This window comes from Crocodylus porosus, unplaced genomic scaffold (assembly GCF_001723895.1).
Source record: "Crocodylus porosus isolate Cpor-Errol unplaced genomic scaffold, CroPor_comp1, whole genome shotgun sequence".
Taxonomy (NCBI): Eukaryota; Metazoa; Chordata; order Crocodylia; family Crocodylidae; genus Crocodylus; species Crocodylus porosus.
In genome coordinates, this window is record NW_017728947.1 from 86,133,719 (window position 1) to 86,155,148 (window position 21,430).

The window sequence follows — 21,430 nt, forward strand, 5'->3', positions numbered from 1 at the left end:
TCCACTCAAACTGTCTGCAAAGCCAGGAGCTGCCTGGAGCCATAAGAGCTAAGCTCTTTCATCCAAACTTGCTGCAGTACAGGACATCTTCTATACTCTGCCATGCAGAGGTCATAGACTATCTCCTTAACAGCTGGGAGACAGCAGAAGGTGATGGAAAATTCCCTCCCATCTCCATAAGGACAGTGGCAGGTACAAGTGCTTAGTTGAGTCTGGCACACAGAAACCTAGTAAGGAATAAAGAAAGCTGCCTGACTCTTTATCAGCCTAAGGACAATGTGGCTAGAGTCTGAACTTTTAATATGCCCTTATGAAGTTTACCCATCATTACTAGAATCCAGGAACCCTGCTTAAGAGGATGGAGCAGCTGAGAAACAAAATGCCTGCTGCAGTCAAACCTACCCAATGCCAAGGTAAGTTACTTCATTTCCAAGACCCCTGTACCTCTCCCCTTTGTTTCCCTAACTTCACACAGAAGTCCCCTGATTTCCAGGTAGAACCCCTATGCTCTAATCTCAAGTACTTCAATACTGCCAGACACTGTCAGTCAAATTCCCTTCTTCCCTGTTTTCCCATTAGCCACATTACCTGAACCAAGAGTGTACATGCACAGTCCAGGAATATGGTTTAGGGGCCATGCTGTGTTTCAACAAGAGAGAGTGAGAATGTATTTGAGCTGCTTAGTCCAGTTTTGACCTGTTTACTAAATTGCTCTAGACTCATTTTAATTTGCATATGATTGCAAAAATTTTTTTGGTATCTGTGAACTTAAATATTATCCTCCACTATGAATACACAGCTGGCTAATGGTAGCTTTGAAAGAAAATGCACAAAAATACAAAGGCCTTATGATTAAGCAGGCCAAAGTATGTGAATCAAAGGATGAATGAAAAAATATGAATGAAAAGAAATAGAAGAGATTTCAGGCTGTTCTAGTACTCCTGCTCCAAGTAACAAACAGCATAAGATGTTAGAAGGTAAAATTCCAGCTGATTATCATTTCGATTTTCTTTGAATGGAAAAGTGAATCAAGTAGAATCATCACAGCAAGATAAACTGTCAATCCATTTAAAAAAAAAACTCCCTTTTTTAGAGAGAGAGCTAAGCTATTTGAAAGACAGATAAAAGCCAGTATCATCTGTCCATAATATTAATGCAAGTGCAGCACAAGCACATCATGTAAGCTTGAGGACTGCACAAACTTGGAAACCTCATACAAGTGAGGAAACTCATGCCACCTGAGTCAGAAGACATTGTGTTAAAATGCTTAGAAATAAGGGTATAACAAAACCCTGAGGCTGCTTCCTTAAGCAACTGTTCTATCAAGAACTCAAACATGGCTGCTCAAGTAAAGGGAACTGCTAGAATGTGTAAGGTTTTTTTTCATTGCAATTAGACAAAAATACTGATATACTTCTTAATATCAGCATCTCATATATGTAAGATTCAAATCAGAAGTTATAATTAAGGAATGCTCATTTTGTAAAGTTCTGTCAAGATGCATAAATAAATAATACATGTACAACAGGAAAAGTTAACAATTTTAAACAATAGCACAACAAATTGGAGTAGCGGAATGTAACAAATACAAGTAATAAGGGAATTTGGATATGTTTTGGCACAAATTAAATTCACCCACTATAATGTTCTTTGCATGGCACATTTTTTTCTAGATCAGACCACAAAAGTTCCCAGTTTTATTACACACTAAGAATTGAAATTGCACTTCATTACAATCTTGGGCAATGAAAAAGGAAATGATCAAAAATTTTCCCCATGCAGAAACTGATTTCTACTTGGGACAGTTGTGACTAATCTCTTTGAATCCTGTTCAGAGATGTACATTTTCCTGTGTAATCTTAGTTCTCAATGTACTGATTATCCCAGAGGGCAAGCTGAGGCTGAATTGCAGCCGTCAAGTCTAATCTATTGGCTGATTTGTTTACATGCCTCCATTAAATGAATACCTCATAGAGTTGGAAAATTACCTTTTTAATTATCATTATAAAAGCAGAACACTGATAAAGAAAGTGCTTTTATAACAAAAAGAAACACAAGGGAAATAGAAAAGAATCCTCATCAAAAAGAAGTTGAAAATTCATCTCTATTTCACTGCTTGCATGAGGAAACATTACACTAGATGACAACATTTAGTTAACAAATGCTTTCTTGACAATGCAACAAATGAAAATTGATTAAAGAACAACTGTCAGTAGACACCATTTTGCCAAATACTTCTCAGCAATAGGAAAAAAGAGTTTATTGAGCTGTCATGATATGCTAAACTTGAGCTCCAATTCAACACATGTGCCTAAGTCATATTTTTGATTGAAAAGGGACAAGTGTTTAGTTTGGTAAGACAAAGCTTTAAAAATGTTGATGTACTATATAACTTTGGAAGCATTCCATGGCAGTGCTAAATGGGTAAGAGTCAAAGGGAGCTGGACTTGCACTAGCCACATTGCTCCCTTGTGTTGTAGGCTACAGACTACCTATTACTGGTGTACATTAAAACAGGCCAGTGCAGTGCCAGGAACTGCTAGGCTCAGATGGACCTTTGATATAGCTTTAAAACACTGATGCTCTACTTTGAAAACAAATATAGGACAAACCTTAATGCAGAAACAGACCTTTGGCTGAAGATCATCAAGATCTCACCAGATATAAAACCACTAGTTTCTGCGAAGCAAATGCGTCTTTGCCCCCACTATCTCTTCCGCCCCCTGCCCACCCCTTAGAGCAGGGGTGAACAAAATGCAGCCCAGGGGCCAGATGCAGCCCGCTAGGCCATTCTTTCCAGCCCACAGGGCCCCTAAAAAATTTAGAAAATTAATATTTATCTACCCCGGGCTGCCTGTCAAGCAGCCCTCGATGGCTTGCCAAAACTCAGCAAGCGACCCTCTGCCCAAAATAATTGCCTGCCTTAGAGCTACTCAAAATGGCTCTATTTTTCCTAATTTAAATTGTGTAAAGACATAAGCAAAGTGAACTTTGATTTGCTTTTAGCAGTAATTCACATAATAATTAGGTACTTCACAGTTAAGTAAGGCAAGCTAAAAAGCCGAACTAACAATGTAGTTTAGCAGCATATCAAGTTATATCAAGATAGCATTTATGACATATTTATTAGTTGTTTGTAATTTGATTTAGAAAATAATAATAGCTATTTCACCGTGGGTTTTTTGATTCACTGTCTAAAAAGCATGTTTCAAGAGGATATGTTGGACCTCCTTAGTTTTTTAATTTACTACACAGCCTCAAAATACTTGATAAAACTATTAAGACTCAAAGTTAACGTATCTAAGAAATTTCCTGTAATTTGGTACTTTAAAATATCACATCTTAGATGATGGCATGTGAACAAATAAAGGAACTGCTGATATTTACCACTGTAACAATTCAAAATGGCATATAACTGGTGCAGTGTGACATATGCAAAGGAGGAGGAGGGAGTTTTAAAAATAGCAGGGTATGAATATTCAGTAGTAACAAAACATTTGGTATTACTACTTGTCCCATGTAATTCTATTCATACCAGTTTGATCTGTTTAACCCACTAACTCTAGAATTAGTGCATTGACCTCAAAATGTATCTCTGAAAACTGTTAATGCCCTTGACCTTGTGTTCTATTAGAAGATAGTACTCTGTGGGCACGTCTACAGAAGATGCTACATCACCGTAGTTCACTGCTATGGCAACGTAGCATCAGCGGGCACAAACCATACTGTGCAGTAGCATCAAAAATGATCTGTGTGGCACTGGGACTGCACAGTAATGCTCAAGCAGGTACTAAATGACTGCGCAGTTACAGCTGTGCAATCCGGCACACACGTAGCCATTCTCTGTATATACTAAATTACATTAAATTGCTACCAAACAACATTTTTAAAAGAACTGTCATAAAAATGCTTGGAAGCACTACAGCTAATAATTTAAAATAATTCAGTAGGTACTGGCAAATATTCATGATTTGTTTGAATGACATGTCTGACATATCCTTGCCTAGCCATATAACATGTGCTGTGGGATGTCAAAGTTTAAACAACTTTAAATAAATCTTGATGCTAGCCTGGGACTCAGTAATTAATGCAACAGAGCCTGGGCAGAGCAGTAAGTGTTCGGATGGAGTATCAGGAAGCAATGTTCCCTACCCTTTCCTTCAGACAGATACAGCATGTACTCCTCTCCATGAAAGCCACTGGAAAGAGAAGATAGGGCCCTGGTGTTACCTCATTTCTCTTCTTAGTTCTCCTGAGAATAGCTTGTGGCCCATGCAGTAATTCTCATATTCAAGTTTGTCCTTCCTTCCTCCCTATGCACATAGTTGGATTGTGGTTGGCTCAAGCATAAATTGGAACACTGGTACCACAGGCCATGCCATTTCTCCCCTTTCAGAATAAACCACTATTTACTACCTTGGCCCAAGCGATTAGCCAATATTCAGAGCCTTGCACTTAGTTGTTTCTGTTAGCAGAGATGTTGATGATACAAGGTGGGTTTTTTGATGCAATCCACTCTAACTCCAGAAAAGCTTCATTTCCCTGGTCATAGCAGGAACAGCAGCAATTACCTTCCTCATAATTTACAAGCCAGCCTTTCCAATAGTTCTTGTCCTCTGTTTGACATTTTGCCTGTTTTTTCTCCTTGTGACATGCAGCTGAAGCCAATCAATACCCCAGTACCTGCATTTCCAGTCACTCTCCAGTGACACAGCTCAGCCTATGGGCATAAGTTCTGAAAGTCTCTACCAAGCTAAGCCAGTGTTGGACAGTGGCATCTATAACCCAATGGTTTGAAACCTTTTAGCATGCAAACTATTTAGTAGGGTTGAATTAAAAGAGCTAGGTCCAAAAGGCAGCCACCACTTCTGATCCAGCACCTGCTGCTGCTGTTTTCTCCTGCCTCCTGGATTGCTGTCAACCTGCTGAATTACCACCAATATCCCAGCTTTGTGGACCACATATAGTAGCTTGGTGGGCTGGATCTAGTCTACAGATTATAGGTTGTCAATCCCTGGTTTACCTACTACAAAAGAAGCATAAATTTTCCTTAATTTAGTCTGAATGAAGTGTAGTTTTAGCACTGGTCTTAGCACAGTGTAAGACTTCTCAGTGGTTTGTGAATAACACCATTAATAAAACACTTTAGTCTGACGGCCTCCTTCCCCCAAAATCACTTCCATCCGTTATCCTTTATGGAATCTAGAATGCTGAGTCTGCATGACCTATCTGAGGGCAGAAGAAAAGGAAGCGATTTAATCAAATTACAAATCACAGAAAGTTAAGTATTTACATGGCACTCTTCTTTCAAGACATTTTCAGATCCCAAGCCCACCTTGGTTTTACTCCCATGTAAGTGTCCTTGGAGATTTTCTCTCCATTTACTCCATTCATAGTATCTGATGAAGTAGGCTGTCACCTATGAAAGCTTACATCTCTCAGAACCAGTTAGTATCTGTGAAGCCACCCTGCCCTGCCTTCTGCTTTACTGAATCTGAGATCAACAGCAGCCCTTAACACTTTCCAGCATAACAGTTGTCATTCTACCTTTTTTCTCTCCCCCAAATGATTTTTCTCTATAAAATTACTTTGAACAAACTCTAAGCGTTATGCCAAATATACAGTATTCAGTACAGGGGTAGTCGAAGAAAGCACAGCTGTTCACAGTAGCCCCAAGCCTGTACCTTCCTCAACTACACCCCCCAGTTGTGGTCTCAAAAGTTGTCTTCCTGGTGTGATGAGGGAACTGGGTTCTTGGTCTCTCGGAATTAAATGCAATTCAAAGATGTTCTTGCTGTTTTCACACCTGGGAATGCAGGAAAGGCTAAGTTCAGTGTGGCCTCCTTCTCAGAAGGATTAAGCTTCTATTGAAGCACAAGAAAACACTTCTAAACAAACTAAGAAATCTGGGCTGCTTACTGCAAGCTGCTCCCAACCCAGCCGACCACATTCAGGTCTTGGTAACAACATGGTACCTTGAGTATACCAGGCTGCAACCCCCGTACTGCCTCCTCAGGAACTTCCCATTGAGCTTCTGGCTGCACTTCTCCACACATTTTCTTTATGCATTCCCATCTGTGGCCCCATCAAATTTCAGGACCTCCTGGTCAACCTCCCCCCGGCTCTAAGCAAGCCCTCAGACCAGGATGAACTTCAGGCTGGGGGGAAACCTGGGTGACTCCGGGGCCATTTTCTACCCCTTGTCTGTTCGCCTCTCCAGGCAGTTTCACTGGGCAAAATCTGCTAGGTCCCTGCACTCATTCAAATGGTGCCCACTGGCTTTCAGTCTGCTTTGCTTGGTGTTCCCCCTTGGCGCAATTGTTTTAAACCTTTGACCTCCACTACCCTCTTTTCTTCTTTAGTTGGCCCCAGCTAGTGGCTCCCATACCAAGGGTGGCTTTCAGCTGATGTGGTGGACACTGGCCCACTTTCCCAATGCACATCAGACTGGCCTGTCCCTCACCCTAACACACAGGCGGACATGTAGGGGGTCACATGCCCCACCCAAGATTGGCCACTGCCGAAGCTGTCACTGGCTTCTACAGGAGGTTGCCGCTTGCTGCCCACCCCCAACACTGCCGCTGGCATCTGCAGGTGGTCCCTGCTTGCCACGCGTGGCTGTGGGTGGTCCCCACTCACCCCAGTCTTAGGAGGCCCCAGTTGTTCGTGTCCTGGTGTGTTTCTCGGCAGTTCCCTGGGGTCGTTGGAGCAGCAGCAGATGCTGTCGGGCGCTTATGAACCCGACCCCACTCCCACCCTTTTCTCTGTAGCCGTCCCCAGCACTCGGGGGTGATGCATGGAGCTGCCTCCCTGAGGGAGGCTCATGGCTCTTAGTGGGCTCAGGCCCCCTGCCCCATACCTGCCTGAGCAATAGGCCTGCCCCTCGCCCACCCACGTCTCCGGGCAGGGCTTCACTGCGCGGCACTGGATACGACCCCGTTCCCGCTTCACCCGGCCCAGGAAATCAGCGGTCCTGCCCCTGCGTCCGGCTCGGACCGGGGCCACAGGCGGAGCCAGGGGCCAGGCGAGGGGGCGCTGCCTCCCCGCAGCCGCCTCCCTCTGAGCGACCCCGCCCCGCCCCAGCCGGGCCGGGCCTCAGGCGGCCGCGCAGCCGCCGCTGCGGCGGAGCGGAGCGGAGCGGGCCGGGAGCGCGGCCATGGAGCCGCTGCTGCTGGCTTGGAGCTGCTTCCGGCGCAGGAGGTTCGAGCGCTGCTCCGAGCTGTGCGCCGCGCTGCTCGACTCGGCGCCAGCCGCGCAGGTAGCGCAGTGGCGGGCGGGCGGGCGGGAGGAGCCAGGCCCGGGACGCGGCCGCCTCTAGCCCGCGGGCGGGTCGCAGGAATCACGTCCAGGCCACACCCGCCGCTGCCGGGCTGGGGCCGGCCGGGTTGGCCCCCGCGCCGGGCCGTGCAGCTGCCCCGCGGGCGCTTGGCCCACTGCGGACTCGGCTGTGTCTGAGCGGGCGGCAGCTGGAGCGGTGCCCGGGCTTCGTGCCGGCGTTGCCACGGCAAACGCGGAGCTGCGCTACCGAGGGGAGGGGACTGGGCGGGCAGCGCAGAGAGCCCTTCACCGACTTCGTGGCTCCTAGTGTAGCTGAGTGGGGATTTGGAAGCCGTGGGCAGTCCTTCCGGCCAGATGCCCTAGCTCCCGGGGCGGCAGGCTGAGCACCCCTCGTCTAGCTGGTCCCTTCCCAACTCTTCATTCAGGTGTTAAGGACCGTCTCTTCGTTTTAATGGTCTTCATGGGGGAAGGGGTGGATCGGCTTGGCAGTGGACTCCATTTCCCAGTAGCCCCTGCTAGGATGGCTGGAGCCGGTTTCCATGGAGACCCTAGCGGCAGCCCCCTGTGACAGTGGGGGGGGCCAGGGTTTCCGTGGAGAGTGGCCCCAGCCGTGCTGGCAGGCAACAGCAGCCCCAGCCTCTTCCTGGTGGGAGTGCTGAGGTGGGCTGTGCTGCAGGTGGGAGCAGGGCAGGCTCAGCTGCTGCTGCCTGTGCAGGGTGGGGAGGGTTGGCTATGGGGAACTTTGGGATAGCTATAGCCCCCCCAAACGCCTCTGGCACTGCCCCTGCGCCTGCCAGCAGGGCATGGGGCAGGGTGGGGAGCTGCTCTGGGGCTGGTCTGGGACGGTGACAGCATGGTCCAGAGCCAGGGCAGAGCTGCAATCTGCATGCTCTGGGCAGGGGCATGCAGGCTGCAGATCGTGGCTCTAGATCTTGCTGTTATCGTCACAAGATCTCAGCTGGGCTCCAGAGCAGCTCCCCACCCTGCCACGTGCCCTGCATCAGTGTGGGATCAGTTGGGGCAATTGAAGAGCAGTTTCCATCTGTCATGGGGATTTCAGGGAAGGATATTGGAACTGGGCACTGGATATTGGAGATCAGCACTCCCAGTGATTTTTGCCTGTGCCCTCATTGTAAAGTATCCATTCTAGGAGTAAAGGTTCAAAACTCCCATTTTGGATGAATACTTTGTGGCAGGGATGGCCAACCTGTGGTATGGATGCCTCTAGTGGCATGGGCAGCCTCTGTATGTGGCATGTGGCAGTTTGGGTAGGGGACAGGCAGCACAGTGGCAAAAAGTGTGGCCCAGAGTGTCAGACTGTAACACCTACTTGAAGGCACATAGACAATGAGAGACCTTGCAAAGAACAATAAGTGCGCACAAGCATGCGAACAAAATGGAAAAATGTGGTGTAGGCATAAGAAGCAGCAGCACAGTGGCAGATAGTGCAGGGAGAGAAAGGCAGAACAGCAGATCAGGTAAGGGAAAGGGTTCAGAGTGGCACTTAGAGTGTGCAAGGCCATGGGCAACTGGTGCTACCTTAGTCAAGGGGGGGGAATGTGCCCCCCTGGGACCAGTCAGCAACTGGGGGAGGGGAGGGGGGGAGATCTTCCCATGGCCAATCCCACCGACTGGGATGGGGGTCTCCCATGACCAATCATGAGACGGCCAATCACTGCGGCTGCTTCTGGAAGTAGCTGTGGTAACATCTGGGAGCGCCATGGCGCTCCACTCCCTGGCCTGCGCTCACAGGGGTGGCACCAGCGCTCCTGCCTACCACCCCCCACCTGTTGCCTAAGTGGTGAGTGCAGCCAGTCAGGGGGTACACTGGCACTCAGGGGGTGCATGTGTGCCCCCATGCACCCCCCATACGTTGCCACTGTGCAAGGCAAATTTGTGGAGCCTGGAGCAACTGTTTGGAGCGTCCCGACTCCCCTGGCTCTGGGCTGGGGCTGGCTGTGGCTTGCTAAGCAAAATGGCCTCATATGCCATGCTCGGCACGTGTGCCAGGGGTTGCCAACCCATGCAATAAACCTTAACCAGCAATCTTAAGCCATGAAAATAAAGCAAAAAAGTGTTGTTAATGTAGAATGTTCTGAGGAAGTTTAAAGTTCAAACTGATAATCCCAGTATTGCTTCCTCCTGTTCAAGACACAAGATAGAAGACACCTCCAGCATCATTTTTTGCAGGGCCATCAAAAAAGTCCACTTTATTCATGGAATTAAAATAGGTCTGCAGTGTGTGTTTTTATATTGGAAGCTCTTTTTGCCAGGAATTTTGTGTTTGTACAGCGCTTGATGTAGGGGTGGGGGCCATCTGCTTCAGGACTGAAGCTACTAAAAACAAATTTATAACTGCAGCTATGTTACCTATTTGTAAATATTTGAAGTATAATATTTATGTGCTTTATGTGCTTCTAAATCTTACTACCAGTACATAAATATAAAAAAGGTATCCTGAATTCCCATATAGGGAACTTTTTCAATGCATACAGTAGAGCTCCAGTATAAAAATATCGTGGCATTCTTGCAGCTCCAAATTCTTTATCAAAAGGTTTGTTTTTTTTGCTGAAGTTATTGCAAAGTTGATTGAAAGAAAGGGGGCAAGCAGCATATTATATCAAAGGATTGGAGAAAGGCAGGGACAGACAAGGGCAGAGGAGAGGAAAGTTTGGAAGTATAAAGCGATAGCATATGGGGACATCAGTGTGGGATCATATCATAGAATCAGCAGTAGGGTCAGAAGGGACCTTGTAGATCTTCAAGTCTGACCCCCTGCCTGGGCAGGAGAAAAACTGGGCTCAAATGACTCCAGCCAGGTAGTCATCAAGCCTCTTCTTAAAGACCCCCAGGGTAGGAGCCAGCACGACTTCCCTTGGAAGTTGGTTCTAGATCCTCGCTGCCCTAACTGTGAAGTAGTTCTTATGGATGTCTCATTTAAACCTTCTCTCCAATAACTTGTGGCCATTATTCCTTGTTATGCCAGGGGGCACAAGGAGAAAAAGATCTCTCCCAAACCCTTCTGGTCCCCCCTAGTGAGTTTATGGAAAGTCACCAGGTCCCCCCTCAGCCTTCTCTTGTAAAGGCTGAACAGGTTCAGGTCCCTTAGCCTCTCCTCATAGGGCCTCCCCTACTGCCCTCTGATCATGAGAGTGGCCCTCCTCTGGACCCTCTCAATGTTGTCCACATCCCTCCTGAAGTGGGGCACACAGAACTGGACACAGTACTCAAGCTGTGGCCTGACCAGTGTTGCATAGAGGGGGAGGATCACCTCCTTGTCCCTACTAGAGATGCACCTGTGGATGCACGACAAGGTGCGGTTAGCCCTGCCAACCGTGACCTCGCTTTGTCGCCCATGTTCATCTTGGAGTCAGTAATGACTCCAAAATCCCTTTCTGCCTCCGTGCTCTCAGGAAGGGAGTTTCCCATCTTATAAGTGTGCTGCTGGTTACTACTGCCCAAGTGCAGCACCCTGCACTTGTCACTATTGAAACGCATCCTGTTTTTGTTAGCCTACATCTGTAACCTATCCAGGTCTTGCTGCAATCTTTCCCTCCCTACTAGTGTGCTCACCTCACCCCAAATTTTGGTATCATCAGCAAATTTAAACAGGTTGCTTTTCCCCCTGTCATCCAAATCACCCATAAAGAGATTGAACTGTATGGGCCCAAGGCCCAAGCCCTGGGGGACTCCGCTGCCCACTTCCCCCCAGGTCGAATATGACCCATCCACCACTACCTCTGAGTATGACCCTTTGACCCTTGAGCCAATCTGCAATCCATCTGACTGTGTAGGCATCAATGCCATCGTCCTCTTTTTTTTTAATGAGGATGGGGTGGGAGATGGTGTCAAAGGCCTTGCTGAAGTCCAGAAAGACTACATCCACAGTGACACCTGCATCCAATGCTTTTGTGACCTGATCATAAAAGGTAATCAGGTTGGTCTGACATGACCTGCCCCTAATGAAACTGTGCTGGTTGCCCTTGAGCATCGTCCCTAAATCTGGCCCATCGCAGATATGCTCCTTGAGGATCTTCTCAAAGAGTTTCCCTAGGATTGAGGTAACACTGACGGGCCTATAGTTGCCCGGGTCCTCCCTCCTCCCTTTTTTAAAGTTGGGGACCACGTTGGCTATCTTTCAATCATCTGGCACCTGGCCTGAGCACCACATGCGCTCGTAAAGCCGTGCCAAGGGCCCTGCAATAACCCCAGCTAGCTCCCTCAGCACCCTGGGGTGGAGAGCATCTGGACCCTCTGACTTGAACATGTCCAGCCGCTTCAGAAGCCCTCTAACCTGGTCCTTCCCAACGTGAGGTCTGGAGGCGTTCCCCTCAAGTCAATCTGGCATCCCAGCGGGGAAGTCCTGGTCCCTGCACAAGAAAATGGAGGTGAAGAATTGGTTAAAGAGGTCTGCTTTCTCCTCTGGCGCAACCACCAGATTGCCCAGAGTATCTTGCAGGGGCCCCACGTTTCCCGGTGCTTTCTTCATCCTCCCTATATATTTGAAAAAGGACTTTTTATTATCTTTGATCTTGGACACTAGTCCTAGCTCTATGTCCACCTTAGCTTTCCTGACAGCCCCCCTACAGGCCCAAGCAGAGGAGGCATACTCCTCTTTGGAGATAGCATCCCCCTTCCACAGGTTGTATGCTGCCTTTTTGGCAATCAGGCATTCCTGGATGCCCTTGGTGAGCCAGGGGGAGCTTGTGGGCACTCTTGCCCCCCTTGCTTCTTGTTGGGATGGTCACCCGTTATAAAAGGAACAAATAGGGAAGTCGCAGCTTGAGATGGCCAAATTCTGTATTTGTCTTCCTTGGAGAAGCTACAATAAGAAATTATGGTTACAACATTGGTTTGATGTTGGTAGCAACCAACTGAGTTGCTAGTATCCAAATTTTAATCATGGACCCAATCCTGAAAACATTGAAATACAGATTAAATTACTCCTAGGAATAAAGTTACATCCATGCTGTTTGGAGGATCAGGGTCTCTTGTTTGTACCTGCTTTCTTAAGAAGTCAAATAGATTCACTGAACAATTACGGCAGCTTTTATGGTAGTCTGTTTCTTTTTTGTTAGGTGGAGGAAACAAAACTGTGTTTAAATTATATAAAAGTACAAAAGGAGAGTGGAAACATTTATTACAATCTTTGAGACAGTCAAAGTTGGATGGGGATGCAACTGCTTTTAAAACAGTAATGAGCATCAGTAGTAAGTGGTAAAGAAAAGCAGGAGAAGAATTATTTAAGCTAAGCACAATGTTGACAAAACAAGATGTGTAAATTGTATATTGGCCATAAATGAATTTAGGCTGGAAAACAGAAAGTTTCTAACCAATGGAGTGGTGGTATTTTAGAGTACTGGAGAAGTACTGGGGTAAAAAAAGAGAGAGAATCCCCCGCCCCAAAAAAACAACAACAACAAACAAACCCCCCCCCAAAAAAACAGCAACAAACCCCACACCACAAACTTTTTAGGTTTAAACATGGAGTGTATGATCAGTTTATAAATAGTTATCAGAGGTAGCTGCCTTCAATATCAGCAAGTCCTTTACAGTCCTGTTTTCCTATTTCTAATTCAGTCTGATAGTTATTGTTTATAGCCTCAGATAATACAACCACAGATTTAAGGATAAAATCTCTGGAATTTACTTTGTCCATCTGACAGTTTTTTGTATATAGTCAGTTTTGCCCTTTTATAGTCATTTGAGAAATCCTCATTTAATAATTTCCTTGTCATAGGAATACCTGGCTTTTGAAAAGAGTGCCAAATTTATATTTTAGTCGGGGGACAGTGCATCATACTTTAAATTTTTTAGTGTGCATTACATTATATTTAATTAATTTGATCATTGAAAATTTACTTCAGTTAATGTTTTTGTGAGTAAAATCTGATCACATATCTGTATATATCCAAGTGCAATAAGTATAAGTGGATCTCACTTAACTCTATGAAAACTTTAACGGAAATACGGTTTTAAAAATTGGATGGATGGTTGTAATATATTTAAGATTGTAGAATGTACAGTATGTCATGGCATATTTATATTTCAGAAATACCATGTCTATGCAACTCTTTTTTCCAATATTCTTATCTGACAGCCTAGGCTGAGTATATAACTCCTAACAGGAGATGTTGTAGAAGTAATCACACCTTCTGTCTGCATTGATACTGAGATTTGAAGAAACTGAACTGGAAGGTGGGCTATTCTCTATTGTAGCAAACTGAATCAGATTCACTCACTGGAAGTCTTCCAGGTGAAATCTAACAAGGCTATTCTCTAAATGCATAGGTATAGTTTACCCTTATTTTTTTAATAGATATTATGTTAGAAGACAGACTAAGGTAAAATGATTTGTCTTCTCTGTGGTCAGCTAACTGGTATATCAGCTATTCAGCATGATTAGGATTCTATATTTTTTATTATAGCTGACAGAAAATCTTAATCCAATAAGAACTGCTACTGGCAGCTTGTCCAAAGATACCTCTTTTCACTATTCTGCATTCTAGTTTATAAAACTTTAAAAGGTCTAGCCACATTAGTGCAGTTCTATCCTCTTAGTCTCCGATTCAAGTCCTGGCATCTTCAGAGGCACAGTCAGTTACGTGATTCAGGTCAGACAAAAAGGAATAATAAGCTTCAAGACTCCATTTTCTTATCTGCACTTTTAAAACTGTGCCCAACTTTGCATGTTGTTTTGATTCTATCAAATACAGGCAATAGACAAACCAGACCACGTTCAGATACGGCAATCTGTATTTCCTTTGCTTTGAATAAAGATTAGGGCTTGCTGAGACATCAGAATAGCTGGCAGCTCTTATTCCACATGTCAAGCATCTAAATATGATCGTATTTCACCCTATACCACTTTGCTAGAGTCCCTGAAAAATCCATGAATGCATGGGTGGTTAAGTGAAATGAGGAACATCACATAGGTCGGATGACTCAAGTGTCATAAGACCATCCTTTCTCTTGCAGTCTTTTGCCTCATTGACACACCTTCCGACTATGGAAAATGTTGGACTAATATAGTTTGTTTCACAATATGGTCTAAGTGATGAAGCAGTTAAAGACAATAAAATGTTTAGAGGTGCTTAAATACTATTGAAAAGATTCCTTTTTGCTTCCCCTACCAAGTTTCACTTCTTGCTTATTTCCTTCCGCCATCCTGCTTCTATCTCCACAACATCTCTTATTCCCTTTTGCTGTTGCACTATGCTTCCCCCTTTATGTAACTCAGTCTTTTTGGGAAAGTAGGGCTGGAAGGGACCTCACAAAGTCATCTAGTCCATCCTCCTGCTCAAGGTAGGATCATCCCTGGTTTTCGTCTTAGTGATCTTCCTGCTGGCATGCAGGTTGCTGCTTCAAAGAATGAACATGCTAATAAAGCTTTCAGAAAAATAGTTATAAGTCATAAATATAAAGAAAAATAGCTCACCATTCTCAAAAACAGTACAACTATATAAAAAGAATCATCCCAGCATGGAAAATGTTATCATAAATTATTTAAACTTGATAAAGTTACAAGTGACTGGAAGCAAGGTTTTACAATAAAGTGCTGGGCACATTAACAGTGGGTATTTTTGTCAGCTCCCAATACTCATGTAATACAATATTCACTTAATATTAATATCAGTATTAACCTACCAAAGAATATGAGTTAAGAAATGGACTTAGACAATAAATCTTGATACTCTCCCAAAAAAGTACTGTATCATATTGTATTCTAGGTGTCTTGATGAGCTACACATTGAAGTATAAGCAGCTTTTACCCTGAAATTAGTATTTTAAAAGGAAGTTAATCTGATGATCCAGAAAATCAGTTTGTGATCCAGTCAGGAAACGGATTCTAAAATCTTTGTAACTGGTAGTAAGGAGCTCTCACTGAATTCACTCCAACCATATGAAGTAAATACAAAAAGCTTTATTTTTATTTTTCTAAGTTATCAGTTGACTTTCAGCCAATTGTGCATATATCAGGATTTTTTTTCAGACACTGCTCTTAAGTACTCTGCTTTGCTATTTTAAACCCTTATTCTTAAAAGAATTATGGTAGTCTTAATCTATGTCTTATAACATAATTAGATAAAATATTTTTAAAAATTGAGCAACTCCTATTCAGTTATATTTTGTAAATTTCTAAAGATTACCATATAGAAGCATTCTTGATACGTACTGCAATTATTTAAGAAGTGTAAGAATGTACAGTAGATAGTAAAAATAAATTTGCTGGTAACTTGATATCTAGTATCTCCAAATGCTAGCATGAAAATATTTTTTCCTTTTCCTTAAGAAAAGGGCCTTTGTTAGCATGACCTAGAGGGTATACTCTGCTGATGTCTTTTTTGATCATCCTGATTAGTCGCCTAATCTGATTATTTGTTGTGTGTTCCATATGTCAAATTCAAGGTACAGAACCAGCATTGATGAACTAGGGCTACAGTGATTCAGCAATCCAAAGGAAACATGTCCAAACAGTGTAATAGATATGTAATTAAGGTCTCGTTTTTAGTTTGTTTAATGCTTTGGTGTAAGAATTTGCTTTTTTTTCTTTAAACTATTTCACCTCTCTCAGTGCTGATAGGTTTATCTTTGGCTATTATTATATTGTTATTTTTCAAATTGTTTGAAAAATTGACTCAATTTTATCTACATAGCAAGAACTCATCTTAAAACATTGCTGCTTGCAGCCTGATTTTAACAAGGTCACAGTGAAGATGTAAGTAGCTTGTACAGGCACATGGCACTTTGCTTCTGAAAGCATCTTCAGTTGATAATAGTTATTGTCACACACAGCTAGAAATTAATGTTTGTATATGACCAGAGTCATTTTGCTGTTCTGTGATGTTTGTCTCAAATGCTGCCATTAGCAGGTTGGATTGCCTTTTCATTGTATGCTGAGAGTCTCACTATCTTGTATCACATCAAATTCAGCTTGAAGCTAATTGCAGGCAGAGGCTTTTTTAAATCTAAAAATTTGTCATCTCTGTTTTGTTTAGAAACTCCTTTTCCTTCAAGCTATAGAATTAAAAAGGCATATCTTATAAAATCTTTTGTTTTTAATAGTTGACTTGAGAGACAAATTTTAATTTAAAACATCCTTTGGATTTTTAAATCTGGGTCTAAGGCTTTCTTTCGATTATGCTTGTATATATAACCTTACTGGTTTAAAAGGGGCTTCATATGTGTAGACGGAGGCAAAACATTGATTCTTTGTCCTACAACTCTTTACTCACAAGGCCTCCAGGGTTCAGATGAGTGCGGGGGCCACAACAATCAAGGCTCAAGCTATCGGGTTGTGTGCCATGTAGACACTCTACCTGCATCTCTGCGTACTCATATGGACCCCTCTCCCTCCCACTGTAGTGCATGCCCTTGCAGGACTCCTCTTCTCACCCCTGCACTGGTCATCCTCCCCAGCATTGCCTGGTGCAGGTGCCATCTCCCCCCAGCATAGCCCGGGCACATCATCTGCTTCCTGCACTTAGCCTCACCCCTGGGACAAGGGCAGGAAGCAGAAGCTGGAGGAGGGAGGGGGAGCCCAGAGACTCCAGCTGTTGTTACAGCCAGAGTGGTGGTGGGGAATATGGTAGCTGGGTGAGAGCCCAGAGGCTACAATTTAACCTCTTGCAGGCTCCATTACCCCATGGGCTGGCATTTGGACAGCTCTATCCTAGCGTATTCAAGGCAATGAAAGCTTTTAACAAATAGCTAGTCACACTCATCCTCTTCAAAATGATAGGAGTTTTAACATTCATAGCTTTATTTCACATTATGATATAGGAAATATTTTAGTGACCTTAAAATGTATTTCTTCAAGAATGGCAAAGGCTTAGGTTAAGATATACAGCTGTAATATCAAAGCGTTCTTGAGTCAAGGCTGACACAGTATCACTAACCTTTTCCTCATTAGTTTTTGTAGCACATACAGAAAGTAAGAACACCTGCTCCTCTTAAATTATTTTATAGTAGATTGTATATGCTATAATAGGCAGGTACAACAGGCTGAATAGAGTTTTATACTTTAATGGCAATTGAACCAGAGATCTTACAAAACAAGGGAATGGCTATTTTTAACAATTTGTGTCTCAGCTGTGTCTGAATGGAGCACCTTGGGACAAAGAAAAGGCTTTTTTTCCATCCTGTGGGCTTTCCTCCTGCCAAAATTCACAATTTAAACAAGTGATGTTGTAAGCGCTTTTCAATTAAATCTTCAGTGCTTCCTCAGTATTAAGTGATAGGGGTCGCTGCCAGCTTGCTCTTTAATAGATTTCAATATCTAGATTAATGTAGATGGTAACTATTTTGAATCACTGCTAATCTTACACAGATTTTTCCAGTGTACAGTCACAAAGCTAATCTATATTTGAGTTGCTTAGGAAACTGGAAAACCTATTAGCTTTTATATTTTACACTCTTGTGTAAAATCCATACAGCTTCTAATAATTGTAGGACTTGAAACAACATATAGAAATATTGTCCAGCTCCTTTTAGAAACATGCAAGGCTTCAACAGTTCTCTGAAATTTCAAATATTGAAATTTTAGGCCTACAAATTCATTTGCTTTAAATATTACCTTGACAGGTTTTCCCCTTTCTTCAGACTTGTTCAAGTGGTAGATGCAATACCACAGTATTAATATGAAATGTACTGCTTAGATCATATGTGTGTGAATTGCATCAGTATATTGTGTTCACCATAAAAAGGTACTTCATTTCTTATTTCACAGCTCTGTCTCTTGTCTTTTGTAGGAGTCGGAGTCTGAATTCACAATATCTCAGGTAAAAACTGTTCATAAGTTCTCAGGTAAAAACTGTTCATAAGTGCAAGTACTTGGGAACAGCAATGGGAAGGGGGAACACCTAAGATTTTTTTTTTTTTTTTTTAGTATGCTATATAGTGAAGTTTGATTCATTTGTTCAGTTTCTTGACAGCATACGTTTTTAAAACCTTGGTACAACAGTGCATTTGATAAAGGGAATTTTAAACATTGCATTTTATAATCAATACAGTTTCCTCCCTACCTCCCATTTTCTACCTCTGTTTCCTTCAGAGTCCTCTCTTGTTCCAGTTGCTCAACTGAGATGCAAGCTAGTTTTACCAACTTGCCACAAATTAAGTCTGCTTCTAACTCAGACACTCCTATCTTGACAAGATTAGGAGAAAATGAGTTTGAGAAATACAATAGAAGGCTTTTTCCTGCACTCTTAAATATATAATAAGATGCTACATATGTACCACATATGTCAGACAGTTAATAAAAGTAATTTATAAACATAAATCCCTGCCAATTGCCAATCCCTGTGTAAACAGACTTCAGATGACCACTGTTACATTCATTTTTTTCTCTTGGAGAGTTATACTTTGACAAAGCTATTGGCAAAAATAGTTGTCTGATAGTATATTGTACTTAAGAGAAAATATAATAGCAATAACTATTGTAATGTGGAGAGATTTTAAATGAGTAGCTCTCCGTTCTGAATGTACTTTTTTAATTGAGATTTTTTTCATAAGTAAAGGAAAAGGTTTATTTAATTTGATTATGTAAAGGAAATCTTACAAAATGGATCAAAAATGAACTTTGATGTTGAACATATACCTTGAATATTGTTTTTTCTGTCTTTTTTCTGTTAAGATTACAGTATATAGGAAAAGTGTCAAGCAACATTCCATACTATTGGCTGCCCTGTGCCTCCTTTTGGGGAGAGGAGGATATAAATCTAATTAATTAATAAAACAAATACTTTGCTTAAGCCTTTACTTTGCATTTGGTATAACAAAAAGCAGTTTAAATTCTAGATCTCCATGGGTGGGAAAGGATATAATGTTAGTAGTGATGGGTCATTAATTTTGTTCGTTTTATCCTGCCTGGAAGCTCTTCTCTCTAGGCCAGATATTTGAACATGTTCTGAGTTGCAAAAGATTAAAAGTTAAAACATTTTGTGGCTTAAGGGAAATGAACTGATCTTAGTCAAGCTGAAACTGCATAAAGGTCCATGTCATGAAGGACAACTTTTTTCTTAAATACCAAGAAATGTCCCAGGTTGCATTTTCAATGAGAACAGGACATGCTCCCCTGCCATAAAGAACAGATAACCTAAATTTAACCTGGTGAAAGAGATGAGAATTATAAGTAGACAAGGTTCAAGCAAGGAAAATCAAGAGGAGGGAGTGAGGGTTGGGGGATGTAGGCGGAAAGCTGTGTGCACACATGATCATGTGATTCAGAAACATGTATATATATTCTTTTTGTATTTTTTCTGCTCGTTGATTTATTAACTGTCCTCCATCTCATTAAGGAAACTATAGAAGGAGACCGAAGGAGGTCAGATTCATATTGTAGAGTCTTGAAGGCAAGGGCAGAAGGCCTGGTTTGGCAATAGCAAAATGGGAAGCCAACAGTGCTTTAAAAAGGGAAATGACTTTGTTGGTGGCCTAAATAGACAGGAGGAAAATAAAAAGGGCTAAACATTTGGTGTGGACAGTTTTTTTAAAATGATGACAGTGGAGATTTCCAGTTGCCCTGGCAGGGTTCTTTTGGGTTTTTTTTTAATTATACAGACCAGTAAGGATATAGTCTTTACATTTTGAACTGCAGCATGACCCAACACTACACTTTGAAAGTTGTTGGTCTCATATTGGTTAAAAAAAACAGCCTGCGCTTTTTGTTGGTTTCCTTTGAAATAGTCCAGTAATATAACTTGTCTTCCAAAAATATCTTTTAATATGCATTAAAAAGGAACCACTACATACTTGTTTGCATAACAGTTTCCATTTTAGCTCCCTATTTTCAGTTATTTAGCAAAGGTTTCAACAGGCTAAAATCTTTAAGGACTAGGCAGATGGATTATTTGGGGAAATTTAAACAAAAATAGGCTATGTTGTTTTTATGGGGTTTCAAAATTTTCCTTTAATTCTTTGAATATTTTTAAGGTAGAAAGCTGACATTTGGTTTGGCAATAGACAAACCTTTGAGTGTTCTGAAGAAAGTTCTTGTGATTTGTCTGAATTACTAAAATTTGCAAGAAGGCTGTTGTAAAGCTTGAATCCATTGGTGAGTTCTGTGTTGGCAGACCTTTGTGCTCCTATGAAGTTCTATTAAAGTCCACCCTACTACAGGACGAGAGCTTAGTATGTAGTATTCATTGAAGGCTGCCATAAATCCATCCCTTTTTGCACACAGAAAAAGAGACTGCTATTGAAAAAAGGGAGGGGATAAAGTAAGTGGGATTCAATAGGCAGAGTCCATATAGATGTATAATTTTGTAGGTACATAGCTTAGCTTACTAAATACATGCAGTCTCTGAGTGCATTTGTGGGAATGGGAATTATATGGATTTTTGAGAATGCCAGTGAAGAAGAACTTCTTTTAAAAGTGCACAGTTCTAGCTTTGGGGTATTCTTGGACTATAGTAGCAGTCATGTAACTATGGACAATTTTGAAAATGTATCCACTGATGTATCTTTATAAATTTACATTAGGATAAGTGAAAATAAGGATTAAAAAACAAACAAAAATGGAGCCCAAAACAAAGCGTGGATCTATAGTAAATCAGTAAAATGAGCTATTTTGAGAGATTTATAAACTTAATTATGACATGTCCATTCACTAATGGCCTCTTATTTACCCAGTGTGAAATTATAGAAGGATTTTTAGAAATCAGTTGGTCACTGCCTTTCCTTCTAAAGGATAAAGAACTTTTTTGTGTACAGTCTTATGTGTAGCCTTAGCATTTTGCAATACTTTTATTGGCTCCTCCTACCCTCCCCCCAACTGAAACTGAAGGTTCTTTTTTATGTAAGCTTAGGTTTTAAATGATTATGCTACAATATATGGCTGCACCATCCATACATTGGATATATTGATGGCTGACTTGATCTGGCTCATGGAAGTCTGATCTGGCATGGGGGATTGATGCCATGGAGCTGCACTGTGCTGCCCATTAGGGCTGTGCAGTGCTTTGGGTGCTGATTCGATTCAGAGGAGATTTGACCCAATTTGGCGGCCAAATCTCTGAATCCAAACTGAATTGGGAGGCCAGTAAAAAGGTCCAAAGCAATTTGAAGCTCTCCAAAGATTCAGGCAGTCCCTGGTTGCCACTGCAGGGAGCTGGACCCAGACTCCATGCCAGTAAGTAGGAGGCAGGTGGGG

The 21,430-nt window shown here is 42.6% G+C and overlaps 1 protein-coding gene across 1 annotated transcript in view; it reads left to right on the plus strand.

Annotated features, from left to right (window-relative positions):
• Positions 1-7,084: 7,084 nt before the first annotated feature.
• The window catches only part of TTC8 (tetratricopeptide repeat domain 8), a 62,556-nt gene continuing 48,210 nt past the window's right edge, over positions 7,085-21,430 (plus strand). Inside the window, exons 1-2 of the mRNA XM_019552386.1 lie at positions 7,085-7,258; positions 18,030-18,059. Coding sequence (XP_019407931.1) covers positions 7,157-7,258; positions 18,030-18,059 — 132 coding nt within the window. The 5' untranslated portion in view covers positions 7,085-7,156. The remainder of the gene's footprint in view (positions 7,259-18,029; positions 18,060-21,430) is intronic.